General features: G+C 44.0%; 1 protein-coding gene across 4 annotated transcripts; it reads right to left on the bottom strand.

Moving 5' to 3' along the window:
- Positions 1 to 553: 553 nt before the first annotated feature.
- senp6a (SUMO specific peptidase 6a) lies at positions 554 to 17,139 on the bottom strand. 4 transcript variants are annotated; one of them, XM_028953098.1, is made up of 24 exons: positions 16,728 to 17,139; positions 14,635 to 14,728; positions 13,799 to 13,859; positions 12,809 to 12,924; positions 12,475 to 12,618; positions 11,718 to 11,738; positions 11,337 to 11,410; positions 10,328 to 10,425; positions 9,577 to 9,979; positions 7,811 to 8,052; positions 6,402 to 6,542; positions 6,202 to 6,235; positions 5,370 to 5,558; positions 4,741 to 4,931; positions 4,453 to 4,658; positions 4,239 to 4,355; positions 3,655 to 3,777; positions 3,421 to 3,513; positions 2,608 to 2,897; positions 2,240 to 2,328; positions 2,070 to 2,158; positions 1,580 to 1,648; positions 1,166 to 1,316; positions 554 to 1,083 (listed from the first exon to the last, which is right to left on the bottom strand). In XM_028953098.1, the coding sequence occupies exons 1-24, from the start codon at positions 16,756 to 16,758 to the stop codon at positions 859 to 861; spliced, it is 3,291 nt and encodes a 1,096-aa protein (XP_028808931.1). In that variant the 5' UTR covers positions 16,759 to 17,139; the 3' UTR covers positions 554 to 858. The 4 variants fall into 4 exon arrangements, with proteins under 4 accessions (XP_028808931.1, XP_028808933.1, XP_028808932.1 ...); XM_028953100.1 differs by having other exon boundaries at positions 14,635 to 15,835; positions 16,728 to 17,138; XM_028953099.1 differs by having other exon boundaries at positions 14,635 to 15,832; positions 16,728 to 17,138.
- Positions 17,140 to 21,604: the final 4,465 nt, after the last annotated feature.

Raw genomic sequence — 21,604 nt, 5'->3', positions numbered from 1 at the left:
ATTCCACAGGACCAAAAGAATCAAAAGCAGCTCAAGGTGTTCTGTCCCGCTCATGTATATTTCATGTGACACAAAAATGAACATGCAACTCATGGCTGGAGCTTGTGTTCTCATATTGTGTGAACTAAGGCAAAATCTGCACTCTTGCTGCTCAATTAGTTTAATGTTGAAAATGAAAATCCACCCACACCCGGCAACTTTATGTAAAGCTTAGACAGGCACTGGCTAGCAACGTCCATGAGAAGTAGAACTTCTGAAACTATACATTCTCCAGGTTTGTAGATATAATTTATAATTGTTTTCTACTTCCAAAAACCATAGAACATAAAAACAAAGATAAAAAAAAAAAAAGAAACATACTGAACGGCAAGAACACTGAACAGTAACGTGCCAACCCCTCTGGAAAGAACAGCGAATTCCAATTAGTGACCGTAACAAAACTGCTGCACGGTTACATTACTCCATCAATGGCGGGGCGTGTTGGGGTAGAGGGAGGGGGGGCAGAGACAGACGTTGCAGAAACAGCAATTTACAAAGGCAGCAAAAACTTATATAGCAATATGTACATGTTTTTATTCATTACAAATTAAAAATTTGTATTTTTTTTTTTTCTCTTTCTGGCTTGTCTTTTCCTTCGCTGTTAGTGTTCAATGGTAGATTGCGGAGACGTCAAAGTAATATGCAAAAAAAAAAACAAAAAAACAAACAAACAAAAACCAACAGTCTGAGAGACGACGTGAGAGTTCTCCAGCAGCGTACAACCGGTGGCGGCCCGGTGAACGAGGGCCGGTGCACCAAAGGGCCCAACAGGGACCCCATCGGACTTTAAATGTAGCAGCATCAGCGCAGCACCAGAACTCATGAGCAAACTGGCAGGTCCTGCACATCCAGCCCATCAGGGTCTTCGAAGTCTTTGTCGCCATCTCCGTTAGAGGCCTGGGAGTGGCAGAGGCCAGGCTCCGACTGCTGCTGGGACTGAAGTATTAAAATGAGCTCCTTGATCTCGTCGCGTTTTCGTTTCATCCTCTGTTGTGCAAACCATTCTGACAAGTTCATAGGGAGATGGAAACTTGGAATAGGGTTCTGAAAAAAAACAAGCAATAAATAAATGTTGAAGACTGGTGGGCATTGAAGACGTTCGGGCCCAGGTCCCAGAGCAGCTCACCTCAAAGAAGCTCTCCACGTACTGCAGGATGTACACCCCGCAGTCGCTGAAGTTATCCTGCTGAGGCACACGAGGACTAGAGCCCTTCATCACGTCCTTGCCGAAACTCCGCTGGGTCCCCTTCTTCACCTCCCACTCCACCTCCAGATACCTGCGCATCATAGCTTCCCAGTTAACACACAAACTGTTCACATTTCAGGCCAGAGAGAAGATGCATCATGTGAGATGTAGATGGTTATACAAGTTAAACTGAAACCTTAAAATCCAGTTTGTTTACAATGCAAAAGGTCTCTCTCTCTCTCTCACACACACACACACACACACACACACACACACACACACACAAAAACCCAGACACATACACAAATCAACCCTTATCAACCCAAATCAAGACTTATGAAGGCCCTTATTTACTCTCTCAGTGTCTTCACTACTGTAGATCTGGTTGGACCACGCAATGAGTCCATGATGAGAATACAAGGCCTGTGGAAAGGAGGGAACAGAAATGTGCGTTTACTCATCACATCCTCCCCTACAGAGAAAACCGATTTACTTAGGAACTCTTGGCATACTTGCTTATTACTTGTTAGCATGTATCTTTATCTGCAATCAATTAGGTATTCATTTTGAAAAGTGCTAGAGGAAAATTTTTACAAGAATTGACAATAGCGCCCCCTGGTGGCAGTGTCAGGGACTGGGTAGGAGGGTTAACTGTGCAAATCACTGTTCACATTAGCAAATGTCATGCTATGACACTGCCAGAAGGCAGTCCAAGTTTAACAATTCAATAATATAAATGAATTCAGAATATATCTGCTGACATGCCTATACTAATAGCTATTAGGTTATGAATGCGGTGTCTATAATTTACTGTGAGAGGAAGGGCTTTTGTGTGTTTACGCACTGTTTACAGTTTGTAGGTTTGGACGTCCACTCCATGCTCTCAGAATTGAGCGACTCTTCGGCCAATGTCCCATCCTCACTGCACTCATCCTTTATGAGAAAATAAATGGATTCAAAAACAGCTCTTGGTGAGAGGAGCCCTTTAACAAAACCCCCAAACGAATCAGGTACCTGACTTGAGCTTTGGTCATCTGAAAAGGTGAAGGGGTCGTCATCATTTCCACGTGATCCATAACAAATGCTTATCCTGTGTAAACCATCTGGGGGGGGGGGGGGGGGGGGGGGGGGGGGGGGGGGGGGGGCATTAATTTGAGAAGGCATGGGGATTTTGCAATCACAGCCATTTTGATACTAGGCTACAAATCACACTCAGCATAATATTCTGACTAAATATTTGACCAAAAAAAAATTATGTGTACTAGATGTATAGGTAAATATTTGACAGATTTATTCTCCCCCAGCATAGTCTTATTAATCACGGTATTTAGATTATGTTATGCTTCATGTATTATTAGGTGCTTTTCATGTCTGATACTGACCTGTGTACTGAGGCTGGATATTGTTTTGGTCATTGACCCCATGCTGGGATGCACAACTGGCCTCCTGGGTCATTCGTGGGCACGCAGGCCCACCCCTGGGCTGGTGGTTGGCCTCAAGGCAAGATTCAGTGCAATCGAAGACTGGAGGGTTTGAAGGCGCCAACGATTCTTCTCTCCCTGTGGAAGGCGCAGGGCTGCTGGGCTGGGCAGGAGGCCTGTAGTGAGGGTTGGGCTCGGTCTCAGGGCCCTCCAGGCCAGGGAAACAGATGACAGCCAGGTACCAGTGTGCACTGAAGAGGACAAGAGTGAAAGATAATAAGGGGAGGTGACAAATGAAGACATATAATCAATTTCCTCATAAAACTGTCAAGTTAGTAACTTGACAAGCAAGCAAACCTTATGCAAAATCATTTTTAAATATGATCACACACCAGAGGTTGGCTGCACATCAATGAAATGTCAGAGACAGAACCAGTGATTGAGAAGTTTGCCCTCTACAGTACCTTCATTCACTGGAGAGGTCCACAATATTGCACATTACCATGGATACCTGATTTATCACAACTAAATGTCTCTTTACATCCAGTGAAGTGTATTATGTGCCAAACTGCAAGGAAAGGCTAGAGAATAAGATGGCAAATGTCATGTGACAACGCTACCATGAGGTATTTTTTGTCTCTATTGAATATTGGTTGACAGCTGTACTGTGGTATAATACACAAGTAGCTACAATCTCATGGAATAACACTCTATAGTGAGCAGCTTGAGAGATTGGGAAAGAGGGAGAGAAGGAGAGAGAGAAAGATGCCTCACGACTCATTGATGGGCACAAAAATAAAGTCTTTCTGAAAGAGGTCCACATGGCGTGTCCAGGTCTTCACACGGTTGTGCTTCCTCTTCTGTATCCTGGGAGATGCACATGTGCAAACAAAGCCAGAGACAGGAATGAGGTCTACATGATGCGCTGAAAAGATGCCTGTGTAAGCCAAGGCATCATCTGTGGATTCAATAATAATAATAATAATAATAATAATAAAAAAAATTCACGGTAAATTGGTTGTGTCTGCAACGGTCCGCCTCTCTCTCTGGTTCAGTCGTTTGTAAAAGAAAGAGCTGAACACGTGACTCCTCCCAGCATCCTCTTTTTTCAACTTCTCCAGGAACAAATACCTAGAGGAGCAGAAAGTGTCTGAACTGAATGGTACTGAATGGTGAAGACAGATAAAATAAAAAGCTGCACATTAAGCAGTGGGCACAGACTACACAAGCATCACTTCTAAAGCGGAACACTCAAGATAATGGATATACTTCTAAATACCAGAAATATGCATCTACAATGCTCCTGACCTAGCAAGTAAGGAAGCGGACCTGTAATTGGAAGGTTGCCAGTTCAAATCTGAGCAAAATTGAGCAAAGCACTGGCCTCACACACTGCTCCCCGGGGGCCTGTCATGGCTGCCCACTGCTCACCAAGGTGATGGGTTAAACGCAGAGGACACATTTCGTTGTGTGCTAAAGTGTTTCATAATGACAATCACTTCACCTTCAAAGTGTTGTAGAGAGCTGTCTGACTCAAACCAGAAGCAAACTGCACTCGATCTATAATGTGATACTGACAGGAGGACACTCACTTTAAATAAAAATCTATGATGACATCATTAAGGAACTCCCCGTCACTGAGGCAATGGAGGTCTTCATTAGTGACAGATATTCCTCCCTTGGCCGGGGGTGGAGGGTACACCATTAGCCTGGAAGACACAACATGAAATGAGCAGGAAGTTAAAACGTGCAACTCACCACAAAAAACTAATTTAAATAAAAAAAATAAAAATAAAGAACTCTTACTTTACAACTGGACCAGTGAAGGTAGACTGAGGCTCTGCCACATCATCATCCTCGTCGTTCTCTTCGAAGACTCCACGGCGTCGCGTGGACATGCGTGTCTGAACAGTGGGACCAGGGGCAGAAGTTGTTGTTGTGGTGGTGGTGCTGGTGGCCATGGCCGTGACCGCAGGTGCAGCAGATGCTGTGGTAGGTTTCTGAGTGTGCTCCTTCAAAGAACAGATACATCAACACTAAGAGCCTGACCTCAAATCAGTGCAGAACACACAGTTATGATGGCAGAAATAGTACCTTCTCCTTGTCTTTGGCAGCCTTGGTGTACTGCACTAGCCTGTTGTTGGCATCGTTGAAGGGTAAACTGCTAGGGAAGTTTTTGAGGTTGTTGGCTCGGCCAATCTCAACCAAGATCTCCTCCAGGATTGTTTGCTCATGTAGTGTGAGACCATTCTCAAAAATCAGCACTATGAACTTCTCATAGGTCTCTGGTCAGGGCAAACACAGCAATAAGCAAATGCTCCAATAAATACAATCCCCAGGGCAGCTCATTAACCAATTACCAGGTGAATGAGGTCAAATAAATACCTAATGGTCTCTATTTTCATCAACTACTGTGTTCATTCATTTGTTTGTGTGGAAATAATGCAATTTATTGCATTAAAAAAATGCAACACATGATTCTAGACCAGGGGTCGGCAACCTGTGCCTCATCCTTACACGGTGGCTCCCTGCGGCTTTGGAAATAATAAGTAATAATTTAAGTGTATATTTATTTTTATTGTATCTTGTTGTAATCTTGTCCAAATGGCAAAAGTTGCCGACCCCTGTTATTAACAAAACTATGTACTTTATAGATATGGCTAAAGCTATAATGGCAAATATTCTGAATATCTTGATGTTAGCTACCAAAAGTTCTCACTTACTGCTGCTGTTGCAGTCGTACCACAGGTCTCCATTCTCCTGTGACATGCTGAGCTGCTGCCTCAGACGCTGGCACTCGGTGGGGCTTGTCTTCAGGAAGAGCACTGGCAGCTTCCTCACATTACACCACTCGCAGCTGGTCAGCTGGGACGTCTGCAGCCGCACCTTGTCGACCGTATCCACCTCTTTACCTACACACAGACCGACATGCTGCAACAATTTGCCTTAAAATACACACGGGTGTGCGCCTTAAGGTAGGGTGATTATGCGATGTCGGTGATCAGCTTTGAGCATTTTTCTTGATCACGCTAAAAATGAGCAATGAGCATGTTTTGTGTGTGTGTATTGCTTTTAAATCTAGACATACATTTAGGCATCCCAAGGTTGTTGGCATCCTAGACATCCCAGCGACTCACAAACAATATATCGAAATAAAAATCGCGATTGTTTTGCAACCCCTGACTCTGCTCCATCGGTTAATGTCAGGGTTGCTGTAAGAAGATGTATGAGTTAAGATTCTTGCTTAATGGGGGGAGAAAAAAAAAAAAAAAATTCTCTGGGTGGGCCAAGCATGAGAAAAGGGAGGTAACCTTTCCCCTCATGACAACATAAGGGGACAAATTCCAGATCAGACCATCTGAGCTGCCGCTCTAAAAACTGATATCTGGGATGCTGAATGATATCAGTGTCGCTGATGTCCGCAGTATCACATGACGTGTTCACTGTGTAAGGCTAGCAAAGAGCCAAATGGCTGAAAATGGAGTCAGTTTTGGAATATAAGTAAACATAATGGGAAAGTATTTCTAAATAAAATATTTCCATGACCAAACTCACCCTCAGTTTCAAGTTGTATGTATTCCGATGAGAACTGAGGAAACACACACACACGCAAAAAAAAAAAAAAAAAGTAATTACTATTACTGTTTTATTTCATTAGGAATGCAACATACGCAGCTCAACCAATCAAAACTTATAACAGTTGCAGCAAGGTTGCATCATGTGCACAGGTGGAACGTGGGAAAGGACAGACTTACAATGACAGGCTTGGTGACCATCCGCCGCAGGGTCCCTATCCTCACACTCCTGCACTCGAGGATGATGCTCTCCAATTTGTAGGGCAGATTGACTTTGCGCTTTTTAGTCGGTGAGTGCTCCTCACACACAGTGTTCCCACTCTGTGAAGAAAAAAAAATGCAGGAAGAGCTTGATCTCAGTGAAGATATTTTGTAACGTACTTGTAGACAATTTATAGCACAGTAATAAAACATTCATTTAGTTTTTGCAGCCATGGGCACCCTAGGCTTAGTAATGCACGTTGGGACCTCAGGGTGGCCCATTTTGCCTGATCACACCCAAATGCTGGTGCCAAATTTCCATTTTAGAGGATTCACTGGCCAGAAGCACCATTAGAAAGAATGGCCATTACCGGACTGACCACGCTTTGGCTAACTTCAGTTCTGTAGCCAGAAAATATTTAATTGTTGGATGTCAAGATGATGGTGATGATTATCAATTCCTTCCTAACTGTTGGTCTGCATACGTGTGTGTGAATCCTAATCAGCATGAGGCTGCCAACAGAATCTACAAACCCTTTCATGCAAAAAAAAGAATGCTTGGCGATGCTGCAGCTGCTGAGGACCACGCCAGGGCGTCACACGCCAAAAGACATTAGGAGCAATAGGCTTCCAGGCAGTCTGCTGCTCATATACACAGATACAGCCATTATGGAAGAACAGGAACATGCAGCGGCTACATTTCACTTCTTTCAGTTTCAGCAGTGTCACAATCATAAGTGACAGTGTGGAATAGTAATATGGAAATGTAAAAGGTGCACAGAAGCAAGCTGATGACCCACGTAACCAAAAGAGATGGTGTTATGCATACAACGGGGGAATTGAACCCACAGTGATTTTGCACTATCACCCCTGGTTAGCAGCTAATTGCTATTTCATTTGATCTATTTGACTGCACACTTTCAGCTGAACATCTATAATCATACTAATACATTCATACTACATTCATGCGTCGAAGAAAGTGCTGGAGCAAAATAACAGACATAAATAAAAACTCAGAAACAAGCAGAAACTAAACCTGCATTGTGCTGGACAAGAACGAAGTTACCTAAATAACATTAACACATGCAATTTAGATATTTTTTTTTTTTTTTTTACCCACAACATGTCAAGTGTTTTACTTGATCAGTGCTAGACTGCTGTTTCGCCTGAAATATTTTCTAATACTACACATTTCATGCAAAACAGCAGCTGTACACGGCAAAACTAGAGAGAAAAAAAATGCACTGGTTGGTCAGAAAATGATCAGCATTTCCTCATGTAGCCACTTAACATCTTAGAACATAATTCATTGATCTAGCCTAGCAGACAGCTGCACAAGAAGATAAACAAAAAAAAAATTAAGGACAAAATGACAAAAGTTCCCCTACCACATCTTTCATGCGTGGTTTCCGTGGCAACGACATTCGTGGATTGACCTCTGTGAAGCAGTCCGGCATCAGTTCATCCTGTTCCACTGTTCCCTTCACTGCTGCCTCCACCTTGCCACTGGATGGTGCTGGAGATGAGTGAGCGGAGTCCGCGGGTCTTGGAGAGACGCTGTCCAGCTGGTTCACGCTGCCCGTGCTGGCGTTGTCAGCTTCATCCTCCTCATCGTCACTGGACAACACGACTGAAACCAAAAACAAGAATCTTTATTAAGAGCTTACGGTTAGGCACCAAGGGGGACGATGCATCATGTATATATGATGTGCTGAATGCAGAACAGCATTCTGGAAGGTTTAAACGCTTTATTGATTACAAGAACTACAAAAACCTACAGTACTATGTTGCTAGTGTTTAAAAAAAACGTTATTTCTATACTAAAACTAGGGCTGCATGATTTGGGGGGAAAAAATATTGCGATTGCTGAGATCAGTTTTGTGATACGATAAATGCCACTTGTTTCCATATCAAATTTACTGATAAAAATATTAAAATAAAGATTTTTGTTAATAAATTAAATTTTACATGACTGCAAATGTTATTTTCACAATACTGCAGCTTCATAAAAATAAATATATCAGAACGAATGTCTCAAAAACAGGTGCAAGATGTACTTCATATAGGAACTACTCGACATAGTTCAGTCCCTCACTCGTCTGGTGTCAGTCCCTCTAAGCCTAAAGATACTGCCATAAAACCAAATCAGCGTTTTTAACTACCAGTTCACCATCGCCCGAGTCCATATCCCTTGTGACAAGTCTTGAGAGGTACACTTGCGCTGCGCCCATGCTTTGTGTCTCAACCTACCATTTCTGTACAGGTGCCTGTGGTTTTTGAGACCATACGCACTCAGCGTGGCCAGGATAGGCTTTGCATCGCCTGGGGGAGCAAACATTTCACAACCAAGTGCTGTCTTTACTTCAGTTTTTCTCAGCTAGAGAGTAACCGGAGATCTTCAAAGGCACCTTTCACACTGTGCAACACAAACATAATAACATTTAAAACTAAGACGACTAAATCCGTTATTCATCTAAATTTCCCTCTTCTTTGACCAAAACGCACACATTTCAGAAAACTGGACTATTAAAGACAGCAGGGAACCAGGTTTGGAAGAAACGGCGAAGGCCTGCAAAACGGACCTAATGCTATTATGACAAATTTGGCAGGAATGCAGTGATGTCAGCTGTATGACCAGAGTGACCTTGCCTGTAATGTTTTGCGTATGCCTTCACACTCCTCCCTCAGCTCGGCCGAGGGCTTATCACCCGCAGTCAGGGTTGATCTCTCAGTCCATGCCAGCGCCTAAGCAGCCTAGTTATCGATCTTCAAAAGTATCATTGGTCCTCAAGAAGTTAAATAAAAGTCTGATTGTTTTAATTAGCAAAATAAGCCAATCAAGAGGCTGTTTGTCTAGAACGGGCTACATTTTACATTTACATTTGCAAGCATCACGCATCACTCCCGCAACTTCTAGAAGACGTGGGATGTCTGGCAGCCGCGTGTCTCCATTTAAAAGTAATGTAAATACATACAAAATATACACATTTCTGCCATTTTTATCATGATCACCAAGAACGACCAGAATTAGATCACAATCATCGATAAATCGCCCTGCCCAATAATGGACACATCTTTTCGGATGAAAATTGTACCATGGGTTAAGAACCAGAACAGCACCAGCGCCTAGTAACTCGCTCTGGGTGATACTTACTGGGGTCATTGAGTTCATGAGGCTTGGTAACCGCCTGCTTCTTTTCTTGGGTGATTTTAGTCACGTACGTCGTGGTGACGTTCCCCGACAGTCCCACGTAGGTCCGGCCGCCGTTCTGCGGCATCATCACGTTGCTGCGGGTGATGCGCGCAGGCGGGTTCATGTTGACGAGGGTGGTCCGGACGCCGGCGCCAGGGCTGTAGAAGTTCTTGGCAGGGAGACCGTTTGGTCCGGGGGAGGGCTGGGAGCGAATGGGGGGGCGGGGTGGGATGGAGGCGGGGGGTTCGACCGCGTGGGAGGCCTCAGCCGGGAGCGCGTGCCCGCAGTTTGTACACTTGGTGTGGTCCTCGCTGGACTTGTTACACTTCCCACAGATAGAGAGGTACTCATCTGGCTGGAGGGGCTGGAGGAGACAGCAGAAAGATTATGTCATTATTACTAACAAAGACTCTTTGCATCTGCACTTCAATTAAATCATTAATAAAAAAATAAAAAAAAGTTTAAACAGCAAAGAGAATAATTCAATATTTTCAATGTCACATGGTTAAAAATTCAACAGGCCCTAAACAAAATATATTACTTCAAATGATTAAAACACTCAGATAAAGCTGATCCTAGCCTATTAGTTAGTGCAACAAAACTAAACTTTAAGGGTACCAAAACGAGAGTGGAAGAATAAAGGGCTGATCTTCTCCTGATCACCAGGGGCTATTCGATTTGTGGTGTTCGGCTCATATCAGGAGTCCCTCACCTCCACCAGCGGTGCTGCCGAGGAAAAGCTCCCTGTGGTCTCGTGTGCCGGCCTCCGCTTGTGCTGAGTGCGCCTCATAATGTTGAGATTGTCTGGGCCTGGGACACACACACACACACACACACACACACACACACACAAACACAAGAAAGCGGCTTGTGTTAAACAAATGTGCTTTTCAAAAGCAGCTAATGCACAAGTGCAGTACAATGAAGATTTTTTATTTTTTTTTTAAATCAATAAAATAAGCTAATTAAAATGCAATTTACTATGCGGACCAACAATATGAAAACATACATAATATAGCCATTACACAATATACTAAAAAAAAATTCCCAATTAAAAATAAAGGTTTGGGGGACAATATGGCATATTAAGATAGTAATATAGTGGCCACGATTGAAAACGCACATCTGAAACAAAACAATACAAATTAATTAAGAATGAATAAAGACCTCACAAAACAGCACAAGTGCTGAAAAGGTCACCTTGCAGCACAACACATGAATAGTATGCCCCATATTCCAGCCACAAATTGCCATGCTGGCGTATCCTCTCTCGCTCCCTCCGTCCCCCTCGCCTGATCACAGCTCCATGCTCTCCCAGGAGCTTGACGGATTAATCTGAGCAGCCTGCAATCACTCTTTGGCATGCGTGTGTGCACACACACACAGAAGCAAGAGCTCAGACCAACTCTGTGTTCACCCACATACACACCAAAATGTAGTCTTTTATAGCACTGCGCACGCAAACACACAAGCAAGAGTCATTTGTGAAAATGCGGCAGGAACTCTTTTATCCCCCCCTCCTGACAGCAAGCAATCGCAGCGCAGCGCGTTCGTTTCTCATTTCTCCTGCCTCGGCTGAATGAGGCCAGACCGTCGCTCTCCTGCGTACCTCTGAACACTGTGTTCCCAAATAAACCACAGAAACAGGAACCGGGAGGGAGGGCACATAATATGAGCATTAGAGCAGGAAAACGGCGAGGCCAGACGGAACAGCGGCTTACCTGAGATCTCCGGGCAGGTGAGGACAATGCTGTCTATAGCTACTCTGTGGGCCGACTGGGTCATGAAGTCATTTCTACAACAAAACGAAAAAAAATAATAATTTGTGGGGGAATGTCAAGGCAGAAACCATTATGTTACCAAAAGCTTATAAGGTGGCAACATAAAATACGAGTTGCCATTCAAGAAGGTTAATTACGAAATGATGAAACCTTAGAAAAGTGGCCCGAAGAAAGCATGAACCAACAGGAGGATTTGAGGCAGAGTGCCAAGCGATTCGTCTCTACAAAAAGCAGCAAGCGCTGGACATTCGACTGGATGACATGCAAATGCCACAATGACTATGGAGCACAGACAACAGGGCGTGCCATTCACTGCCTTACCTTTCTTTCAAGTCAAGGTTGCTTGATGGTGAAAAATAAACGGAAAGAAAGTCTTACAAAAAAAATATTAGTTATACATTTAATATTATGTTTAGATTTACCCTGTACCTCTTTCCCATTATTGAGATAAAGACTTTCTAAAACATAGCAGTATAGATGTGAGGCAATCAGAAAAATGCTATACGGAATAAATAAATAAATAAATAAAATCCTACATTTGGGATGAGGCTTACGTAACCAAGGTTACAATATCAACATGGGGATTTAACCTAACTGTTCCTAGAAGTGCACTTCATCTGTGGTAGGGCACTTGCTTACACACAGCCGGAACCTGCAATCATCTGATCGGCGTTCAGACTACACCAGAGTACACATCGGATCGCTGTGCAGTTCACAAGTTTTTGTTGCTTGTAATGACTGGCTGATGGGCAACTGTCACCCACGACTGGCCCACTGGGTCACAAAACCAGAGTTTAAAAAAAAAAAAAAAAAAAGTGCCGCCTGCTGTTTGTGCAAAGATCAGTACCCCAAAAAATAAAAATGCACATGCTGGTTTGTCTCTTCTACAGAGTGCTGCTCAATAGCTTTATCTAATCAGCGACTCAACCAGATATTTAGCATTCTAGAAAATGCTAGAAAAATTCACCCACAATAACACAACGTGGTTGATGGACCTCTTTGCCTTTGACTAAATCAGCTGTATTCTGAAAGTATATTCTGAACTAGGCTTAAGCAGAGGTCAGCGTGACTGTTGTACCTTTGGGCCATCTTTTGAACTGCTTGAGGGCCGTGCGCCTGCTGGAACAGCCTCCCCTGAACCATAACGCTTTGAGATGGCGTGGCGCCGAGAACAAAACAGTTGTTCCTGCTGGGCATTTGTGACATTGCCACTGGAATTTCGCTTTATCAGAGAGAGAAAGGGTGGGGGAATTATTACAGATGTCTCGCAATAATTTAAGATTAACTCATGAAAAAGTCAGAAAAATACCCAGTTTCTGAGAATAAATAATTAGATAAGTGCTTTCATGTACAATCCATACATATTAATGGTTTAAAAAAAAACATTATATATGTCCAGGGGAAAGAAATACCTGAGCATCTTGTTGGTTGCCGTTTTGTTCCCCATTCGAAAATGATTTTGATGAATTGGCCTCCTCTCGTATGTTCTCAGAGGTTCGGTGGAAGAAAAAGTCTTCAGTGGAGGGGACTGGTCGGAGAGTGGGAGACAGGAGAAATCGGCAGAGTGAGCAGAAAGAGCAAGAGACAGAGAGGGGGAGGAGGGGGAGAAAAAAAAAAAAAAAACATCAGGGATTTGATGATGATGGTGATGTACTTGACACTTCTGCTGAGCGAACACATTTATCACTTGCATTCCAAACAGAGGACGTCTCAGGCACAAGCGAATGCGTGAATAGGCGAGGTGAATGTATGTATTACTAATACTAATACATTTGCTACTTACAGACCACAATTAAACAGACACTGGTACCTACAAACAACATAACTAAGGGGTCTAAATAAAGCAGTTCTTTTGTGTACTGGGTAAAAAGTAGGGGTGTTAGAAAATATCGATTTTATGTGGTGTTATTACATCGATACGGGGACATCAAGTACCAAAATTTTCGTAAAAAAAAAAAATGTAAGTCTTGAGTTAGGCTGTTAAGGCTAATTATTAATGTGAGGTGATCCACACAGATCGTACGCAGCATCTTGTGTATCAACTCTTGTTTTTACATTTTCTGTGAACTATAGGAAAATTGCAAAGTCAGCATCACAAAAAAAAAAAAAAAAAAAAAAAAAAAAAAAAAAGTGGTAGTAGCCTAGCGGGTAACGCACTCGCATATGAACCAGAAGACGGGGGGACTGTCCCTGTAACTATTGATTCTGGATGAGGGCGTCTGATAAATGCTGTAAATGTAAAATATCATGATATAATCATATCGTGATGCGTATCGTTTCATGAGATCCTTGTCACTATGCAACCCTAGCAACTAAGGGTTTAATAGGAAGCAATGTTGCTGAACTCAATATTGCCATCAACCTGAGCGAGGTGGGGGAAGAGAGAAAATGAGGGAAGGTACCTTCAGGCCATCAGGAGAAAGCTCCCGCTGTCCTTTGGCTTCATCCATACTCACGAAAGTGCTGGAAAAAAAACAGAAACACAAGCAGGGCAGAGAGAGTACTGAGATGGGGCTCGGCACAATATCAAAACCAGCATGCAATCTGCAGGTCAATATTATCTGTACCAGGAAAATGGCTCTTGATTTAGAACCTGATGGCCACTGGCCACGTTTACATGGACTCAAGTATCCCGGTTATGATCGGATTTTTGAAGCAGCTTGTTTTTGTGGACATGTAGGTGCCACATCCACCTTTATAATGGATAAACCCCTATTTTAGTTTTGAGAAATGTGGTTATGCAACCCGGAGTCCTCTGATAGAAACTGGGATGGCACTGCGTGTGTATATCTGAAGTTGCATGTTGTGCTAACTGAAATTGAAAACATGGCTGACGTAAAATTCCCACGTATCGCAATATGCCACAACATGCATGAGGTGACATTTCAGACGATATGAAAATGGCACATCCCCCCCACACCACATATTTAGAGGTCAGATGACATTCTGAAATACACGACACTGTGTGCCTGAATAGGAGGACTTTTTTTGCAGCATAACAAAAGTAATGGATCGGTATTTTCTGAACATCACTGAACATTTTACATTAAAGTAATTTTTTTTACATTAAAGCAATATTTTAACCGGGATACTGGTGCATATGTAAACACGGTCACATAAACTAACAATCATAGACATAAAAGATTTTTGGCGGTTTGAATACCGCAAGCAGGGTCCGAGGAGCATTTGATCATAACTGAGAGATACATACAAAGACGTCTAACAGACAAGAGCTTACTGGTGCCTCTCCTCGTCGTCACTGTCACCAGAGAGAGAGAAGCTCCAGCTCTGCCTGTAACCTCCATCTCTCTTGGCCTCTGACCTATTTAGAGCTTGAACGGCATTAGAGAAAAAGAGAACATCACACCACAGTTAGTCCAGGGCAGCGCCAGCGGGCAGCAACAGGCCACCGAGATGGAAAGCTAGAACTCGTGCAGGCATGTGCCTGAAGCGACATGAGCCCCGTCGCCTTCACGCAACGAGCCGAGCACGAGTCGTCTTGACCGAAAGGAAACGGGAACCCGCCTGGTTTGAATTATTTGTTGTTTTTAAGGGAGGGTAGACATCATGCTAAATGGACCATTCAGCTTACAGCAAGACCCTCGACTCCCTTCTGAAAAAACGGCGCGCTGATCTACAGTGCATAGGTGTTTCTCAAAGTAAATCAATCATCTGAGGGAGAGTAGAGACAGACAGAACCTAACCTGGAACTTTATTGGATGGCTGTGACCCGACAGAAGACGGTCAGTGACATGCCAGCCTTTTTGAATGCTTTAAGCCATCCATGCACGTGTCCGGTGTCATAATCATTTCCTTCACTCCCATTTTTATGGTTCGACCGAGTCCAGACCTGCACGGTGACACGGCCCTGTGAGGTCACTGTTAAAATTTGATGCCACGTGGGCTGCTTTGTATCCACCGTCTCACCCCTGTCCAACGGTGCAGAGTCACGTGGCCAATCTCAGAAAAGGGGTTTGAACAAGGTTCCGCTCTATCTTGCCATCAATTACATTTACAGCATTTATCAGATGCCCTTATTCAGAGCAACTAACACTCAGTAGTTACAGGGACAGTCCCCCCCTCCCCTGGAGACACTCAGGGTTAAGTGTCTTGCTCAGGGACACAATGGTAGTAAGTGGGGTTTGAACCCGGGTCTTCTGGTTCATAGGCGAGTGTGTTACCCCACTAGGCTACTACCACCCTACCATCAGGCTGGCCCGTGCGATTTTATTTCGCGCTCTTGCCGCAAAACACGCTCAGCCAGGCTGAATAAGTGTCCTTTGGTTTGGAACAGTGAGGTGATTGTAAAGGGCACGGCCCATTTGAACTAAATGGGTGGAATGAACTTGCCAAATACAATACGGAGCCACCAAGGTTGTCCTCGTCTGAACCGTGCCCTGTGCAGTCCATCGTCCAGCACGATCGGGCCTTGCGTCCTGCTTTCAGGCAAAGAAAAACGCATTCATTCCAGAAAATTTAATTTACCATCACACATTCGATCTGCGAACTTTGCGTGTGTCATTTGTTACATACGTCCAGTTTAACCAACACTATCACGCAAGGATCAGGCAACATCACTTTAGTTTCTTCCATGCACCTTGCAAAAACAGAATTTGCAGCCACGCAGCTAAACTGAACACTACCTCAGGCAGAAATTATTGTTTTCATCTAAAACCCTATTTATTTTAATCAAGTAGCCACACTGTAAATTGCACGTTTGAGTGAACTGAATCCCGAACAACCGGGTTAAACGGCCGTGGCCTCGTACCAAAATGATAGGACCGTAAATTAGCTTTCAAGCTAAAGGACACATTTAACCACGACTGGGCAAAAAAAAAAAAAAAAAAAAAAACAGACTAGTGCGTGCGAGTGTCATGAAGATATTTCGTCATTTTTGTGGCCTGTAAACTTCCACGAAAGTGAGGGAGGTCGGTTGCGAGCGATTCGCATGAGAGATGGTGGGGTTTAGCCTAGCTTAGCTTAGCACGCTGAATGCCTTGTGGGGGCTCATCACGGGAAAAGATGCGGCGGCCGGTACCACGAACTAACTGCGTGTTTTCCGACCGTGGCGGGTTTTGTTTGGACGCGTGTGCGGATTTGCTCGGGCGAACTTTGGGCAAAAACGCGCGCAATGGCAGAGCTGGTCTCGTTTCGCGAGCGTTAGCCACCTAGCTAACAATCAATGGCCAAAGCCGCCGACATTAACCCAGCTTTAAAAAAAAAGAAAGAAACGGAAAAAAAAAAAAAAAGAACCATCAACCGTCAGCCGGTTCGGACCGACCGCGTCCGAAACCCGGCGGCCGGGGTCCGGGCGAAAGGCGGGCGCCGTACCTTCAATGAAAAGGCTCTTCTTGTGGGCCATGTTTACTCCATGCTGTCACCGCGGGAGGAGGATGGAAGGCGTCCGTCTGCCTCTCGGCGCGGCGCCGCCGGTCCACTTCTCCTGCGGAGGGGGGAAGAAGCAGGCAGGCAGGCGGGCGGGCGGACGGACGGACGGACGGGGTTTCTGGGCTTCGTCTCCGATCGATGCGGCGGCGGCTCACGCATCCACCGACACGTTGTTTTATACGAGTCGTTCTGGTTCGTTGTTATTGTGAGGGGGGGGGGGACCTCCCGTCATCTAACGCCGCTCCGCACTTGTTCTCTACCCGCCTGGTTCTGCTCTCCTTGCCAAAAAAATACATAAAGGAGACAGCGCGCCTACCTGCAAGCTGCCGGCGTGTTATATGACATTTACAGCGGATTAAACTTTTGCCGAGTCAGCCTACTGTTTATGGGGATGAGAGGGTAAATTCTCAGCCCGGCCAGTCGCCAACGTGGTAGATGATTATGGCATTTGCACAACGCTAATAAAAATACCGCAATAAAACGCTCCCGAACCTTGAAACGCATCATCGAATGCGTGAAGGCGACATGACTGCAGAATTGTTTGGGAATGACATTGATGACTTGTGGAAGCAGAATCCCCCCCACAGAGTGGTCATGATACAAAGTAACAGAACAGAATGAACGTGTCATTTTAAAGTTGGCCAGGAGGTGGCGCCACATACCCGAACCATTTAATTTTGGTCACGTACACACTCATACCAAATGCTTGTGCGACTGCTGTTGACCTCAATATTACAAATATGCAAAAAGTACTGGAGTGTAATAGTGTTCTGTCTTATGTAGTGTTGTTGTGGTTGAGAGCTCGTATAGCATGCGGGAAGAAGCTCTTCCTTATTCTCTCTGTGTTGGACTTCAGGGAGCGGAAGCAGAGGGAACAGTCCGTTGTTGGGGTGGCTGAGGTCCATCACTATCTTCCTGGCCCTGGTCCGGCACCGCTTGCTGTAGATGGATTGAAGGTCAGGGAGTTTGGTACAGATGATGCGTGCAGCTGATCGAACCACCATCTGTAGGGCTCGCCTGTCCTGCATGGAGCTGTTCCCGAACCAGGTTACAATGTTTCCCGTCAGGATGCTCTCTATGGTGCAGGAGAAGAAGTTCCTAAGCACCTTGTAGGGCAGTCTAAAGTCTCTCAGGCGTCTAAGGTGGTAGGTGGCCTTTTTCACCACGGTGTTGATGTGACAGGACCATAACAGGTCCTGTGGGATGTAGACACCGAGGTATCGGAAGCTGTCCACTCTCTCCACTGGGCTCCTGTTGATGACAGGGGTCTGGTAGGTCCTCTCCTGCTTGGTACTAAAGTCCACTATCATCTCCTTTGTCTTGCTGATTCCCCAGACTTCCAACCTCCTCCAGGTAGGCCGTCTCGTCGTTGTCAGAGATCAGGCCCCCCACGACAGTGTCGTCAGCAAACTTGATGATGGTGGTGGAGTTAGTAGTGGCTGCACAGTCGTGAGTGTACAGTGAGTACAGCAGGGGGCTCAAAACACAGCCCTGGGGGGCTCAGGTGCTGAGAGTGATGGTGGCTGAGACATGTCCGCCCATCCTTACTGCCTGTGGTCTGCCCGCGCATATGCGTACCTAACCAAAAACAAAATACACATCTATAGAATATAGCAGAGAGGATGAGCCCAGGTGCAAAGTTCAGCCAGCGGCACGATGACTTAACAAGCTCTAATGAGATGCAGAAATCCTATCAATGCGCCTCCTCCCGCAAATATCTCATTCCAGAGCATCATTGAGCAATTTTATGGCAACAGAGAAACTCATTGTCTCCATCTCAAAAACTCTGAACGCCATGCTGACATTTAACAGAACCAAACGTCATTGGAAGGAGAAGAGGACCCTGAGGGTCGTGCCCAAGTACTTTATGAAGATCTGGTTTCTTGCTTGTCACATGGAGTCACTGTGAATCTCAATGATAATATCAAGGCTATATAAAAAAACGAAATGCTCTATCATTCCTTGATATAATATTAAATTGAATCCTATTGTTTATGGAAATCAAAAACACATTGAAGTTTAAAGAGGAAGCAGCAGTAAGAAAATTAACCTCAACCAAACCCCGTTGTCAGCATAGCAAGTCCCGTGCTTACGAAACATAGCATCTATCTATTTTGGTGTACAGCATTTATCAGAAAATGACTGTAGTAGTTAGAGGGACAGTCCCCCTGGAGACACTCAGAGTTTAGTGTCTTGCTCAGGGACACAATGTAAGTGGGATTTCTGTAAAATGAGTACATTTTCCACTTGTGGGACTAAAAAAGATCATCTTATCTTATCTTTCAGATGCGGGTGTGTTACCCACTAGGCTGCTACCACCCAGATTGTGTGCTGTAACACCATTCCAGCCCATAATGGATTCATTTTAGAGAAAGAAAACAACAAAAAATATGTCAACACTTTATATATGTTTAGACTTATGTTTACCTTATGTATGTATATATATGTAGTGCATTAACAGTATTAAACAAAACCCATATATATATATAAAAAAATTGATTTTGGTGTATGTCTGTGCTAGTATGAAGTAAAGTTGTTTCACCACCAGGCACGGACGCAGGCAGATATACAAGGGAAATATGAAGTATGGCCAGTCTGTTGAGGAAATGCTGCCCAAATCATGTAATATCATGAAATACGTTCAAATAAATGGAATTTGCCATGAGTGACGTTTTGAATATGAGAGCCCTGCTGAAGCATTAGCTGTCTGGGAAGGCAACTCACTGACTCAATTATGTCCCAAATGGCCCTAATGGCCGCGGCTTTTTCCTCCCATTTGTATGAGAGATATCACACAAAGACCCACTGTCAGTTTCTTTTTAAATACGATTCACCGCGTTGTCCTTAGGATCACTGATATTTTGCATGTATGGGGTTTACGTAATTCCACTCTAGATGTCAGTCTTGTTGTCAGGCCAACACAACAACGCCACTATTCTCCTTTTAATGTAGAAATGTGTTTTGCAAAAGAGATTTTGGTGATCAAATATGAGCAGGACGGAGCTTTTTAACTAGTGTGTATCATGATTACTTGCACAACTTCATATTACCTGGAACCGCAAAACCATGCCCTGAGCGCAAAGATCACCGCCTGTGGCCTAAAAATACAATTCTGTGCCTGTTTTGTGACAATCATCAGGCGCAGCTTGTGACCTCATTTGGGTGTGTGGATTATGAGTTTCACACATTGAGCGTTTCATGACATCAGTTTCAGCACATCTGTGTTTACGATACAGCAAACACTGGTTGGTGTGTGTGCCGCACATCCACATTCAACACAGAGCTGCGGCAGCTACACACCCGCCCTGGTTTCTCTAAAATCCCCTTATCTGACATTAAAGACCTGCACCTGCAAATGATCCGAGATTTGCTGTCGTATGTAATGTGTATAGAATATACAGTGCATTTGAAATGCAGCTAATAACATTTGTAAGACGTTGCTCAGGAAAGCCTTATTGTCAAGAAGGTGGTGTTGAAAAAGGTTTGGACCTAAACGCACTTGATGTTTTTATATATTGATTCTGCAAAAAAATCAGATCTATTCATCATGCAAATCCATCACTATGCGCAGTCCAGCATGGAATATTTTCTACATGAAGTGGCCATAGAACCAGTTTCCAGTTGCACACAGAACAATGTTGAGGTGTGACAACCCTTCAGATGTACACTACCTGTCAAAAGTCTGGACACACCTACCCCTTTATGGGTCTCGCATCTTTTACATTATAGAATAAACTCTGGAGACACAGGACCAGGAAATAACACAAAAAAAAACAGCAAGCAAGGAAAAAAGGGTTTAATGTTTGATTTGAGTCTCTCCAAAGCAGGGAGCTTTTGCTGTGATGGCAGCATTTCACATTCTTGGCTTCTCTTGAAGGGGTGGCAGGGACGGTTTTCCTACAGCCCTGAAGGCTTGTGTGTTGATTTAATTTTTTTATAAATTTTATACACTTTTCATAAATAGTCACGAGCACCAAACGCTTCTGCGTGTTCAGTAAATTTTTCTGTTTAATCAGTCTGAAAAGATTAATGTATTTATATACGATTGCCAGTAGAAATAGCTGACCAAGAACCTTCACTTTGATGCGTATGTGTATATGCTTGTGGTTCGCACCCCTGAGACATTTCAAGACTATTTGTTAGATAAAGAAATCATTGCATGAGTAGATATTTTAGTAAAACTTGCTAAACCCTTGACGCCTCTCTATTCACCAAAAAACAAGGATCCAGTTTCAAAAATTACAGGATGACACGCAAGACTTTTCCATACAGGGGGAGCACACTGACATGCGATTTTTATAATGAGTCACAGCAGGAAAAGGCCTTTTCAAATCTACTCGCATTTTAAGGTATGAAAGGTCAAATCAGGGCGACAACTGAATTTTTATCCCAAAATTTCAGGGTACGTTAAATTTACAACATTTGGCAGACGCTCTTATCCAGAGCAACTTACATAAGGGCTACATGTCCTCACTCCCCTCCCCCAAGGGTCCAGTCAGGCTTCACCTCAGGCTTTATTTGTTCTTGGCCACAGCAAGAAGAGATTGTCTGCACAAATCAGATTAAACCATGGGCAAACACTCTGGATTAATATCTAACATGAGCACATTTGCAGCGTTTTGAACATTTATTGCCAAATTCAGAAGATGCATGAAGTTGGGACTGCAGCCAGGAGACAATTCCATTTCTGTCCTCGCATCATGTCAGGAAGGTTGAGCTGGACTACCCTTGAATGGGGGAATCTGATGGCTCAGCTGTCACAGGGACCTGGAAAGGCATGTCTCCATCTCCTCAGCTGCTAAACAGCCATGCGTGGCTGA

The sequence above is a fragment of the Denticeps clupeoides genome, chromosome 14, assembly GCF_900700375.1.
Source record: "Denticeps clupeoides chromosome 14, fDenClu1.1, whole genome shotgun sequence".
NCBI lineage: Eukaryota > Metazoa > Chordata > Actinopteri > Clupeiformes > Denticipitidae > Denticeps > Denticeps clupeoides.
The sequence above is the reverse complement of the archived record's forward strand: the minus strand, read 5'-3'. Positions and strand labels throughout refer to the sequence as shown.

Coding starts and splice junctions, on each gene's coding strand:
- senp6a (XM_028953098.1), bottom strand. CDS start 16,758: ATGGCCCACAAGAAGAGCCTTTTCATTGAAG. Junction 12,925..13,798: donor TTTCTCCTGATGGCCTGAAG/GTACCTTCCCTC, acceptor CTCTCCGACCAG/TCCCCTCCACTGAAGACTTT. Junction 6,543..7,810: donor AACCACGCATGAAAGATGTG/GTAGGGGAACTT, acceptor TTTTCTTCACAG/AGTGGGAACACTGTGTGTGA.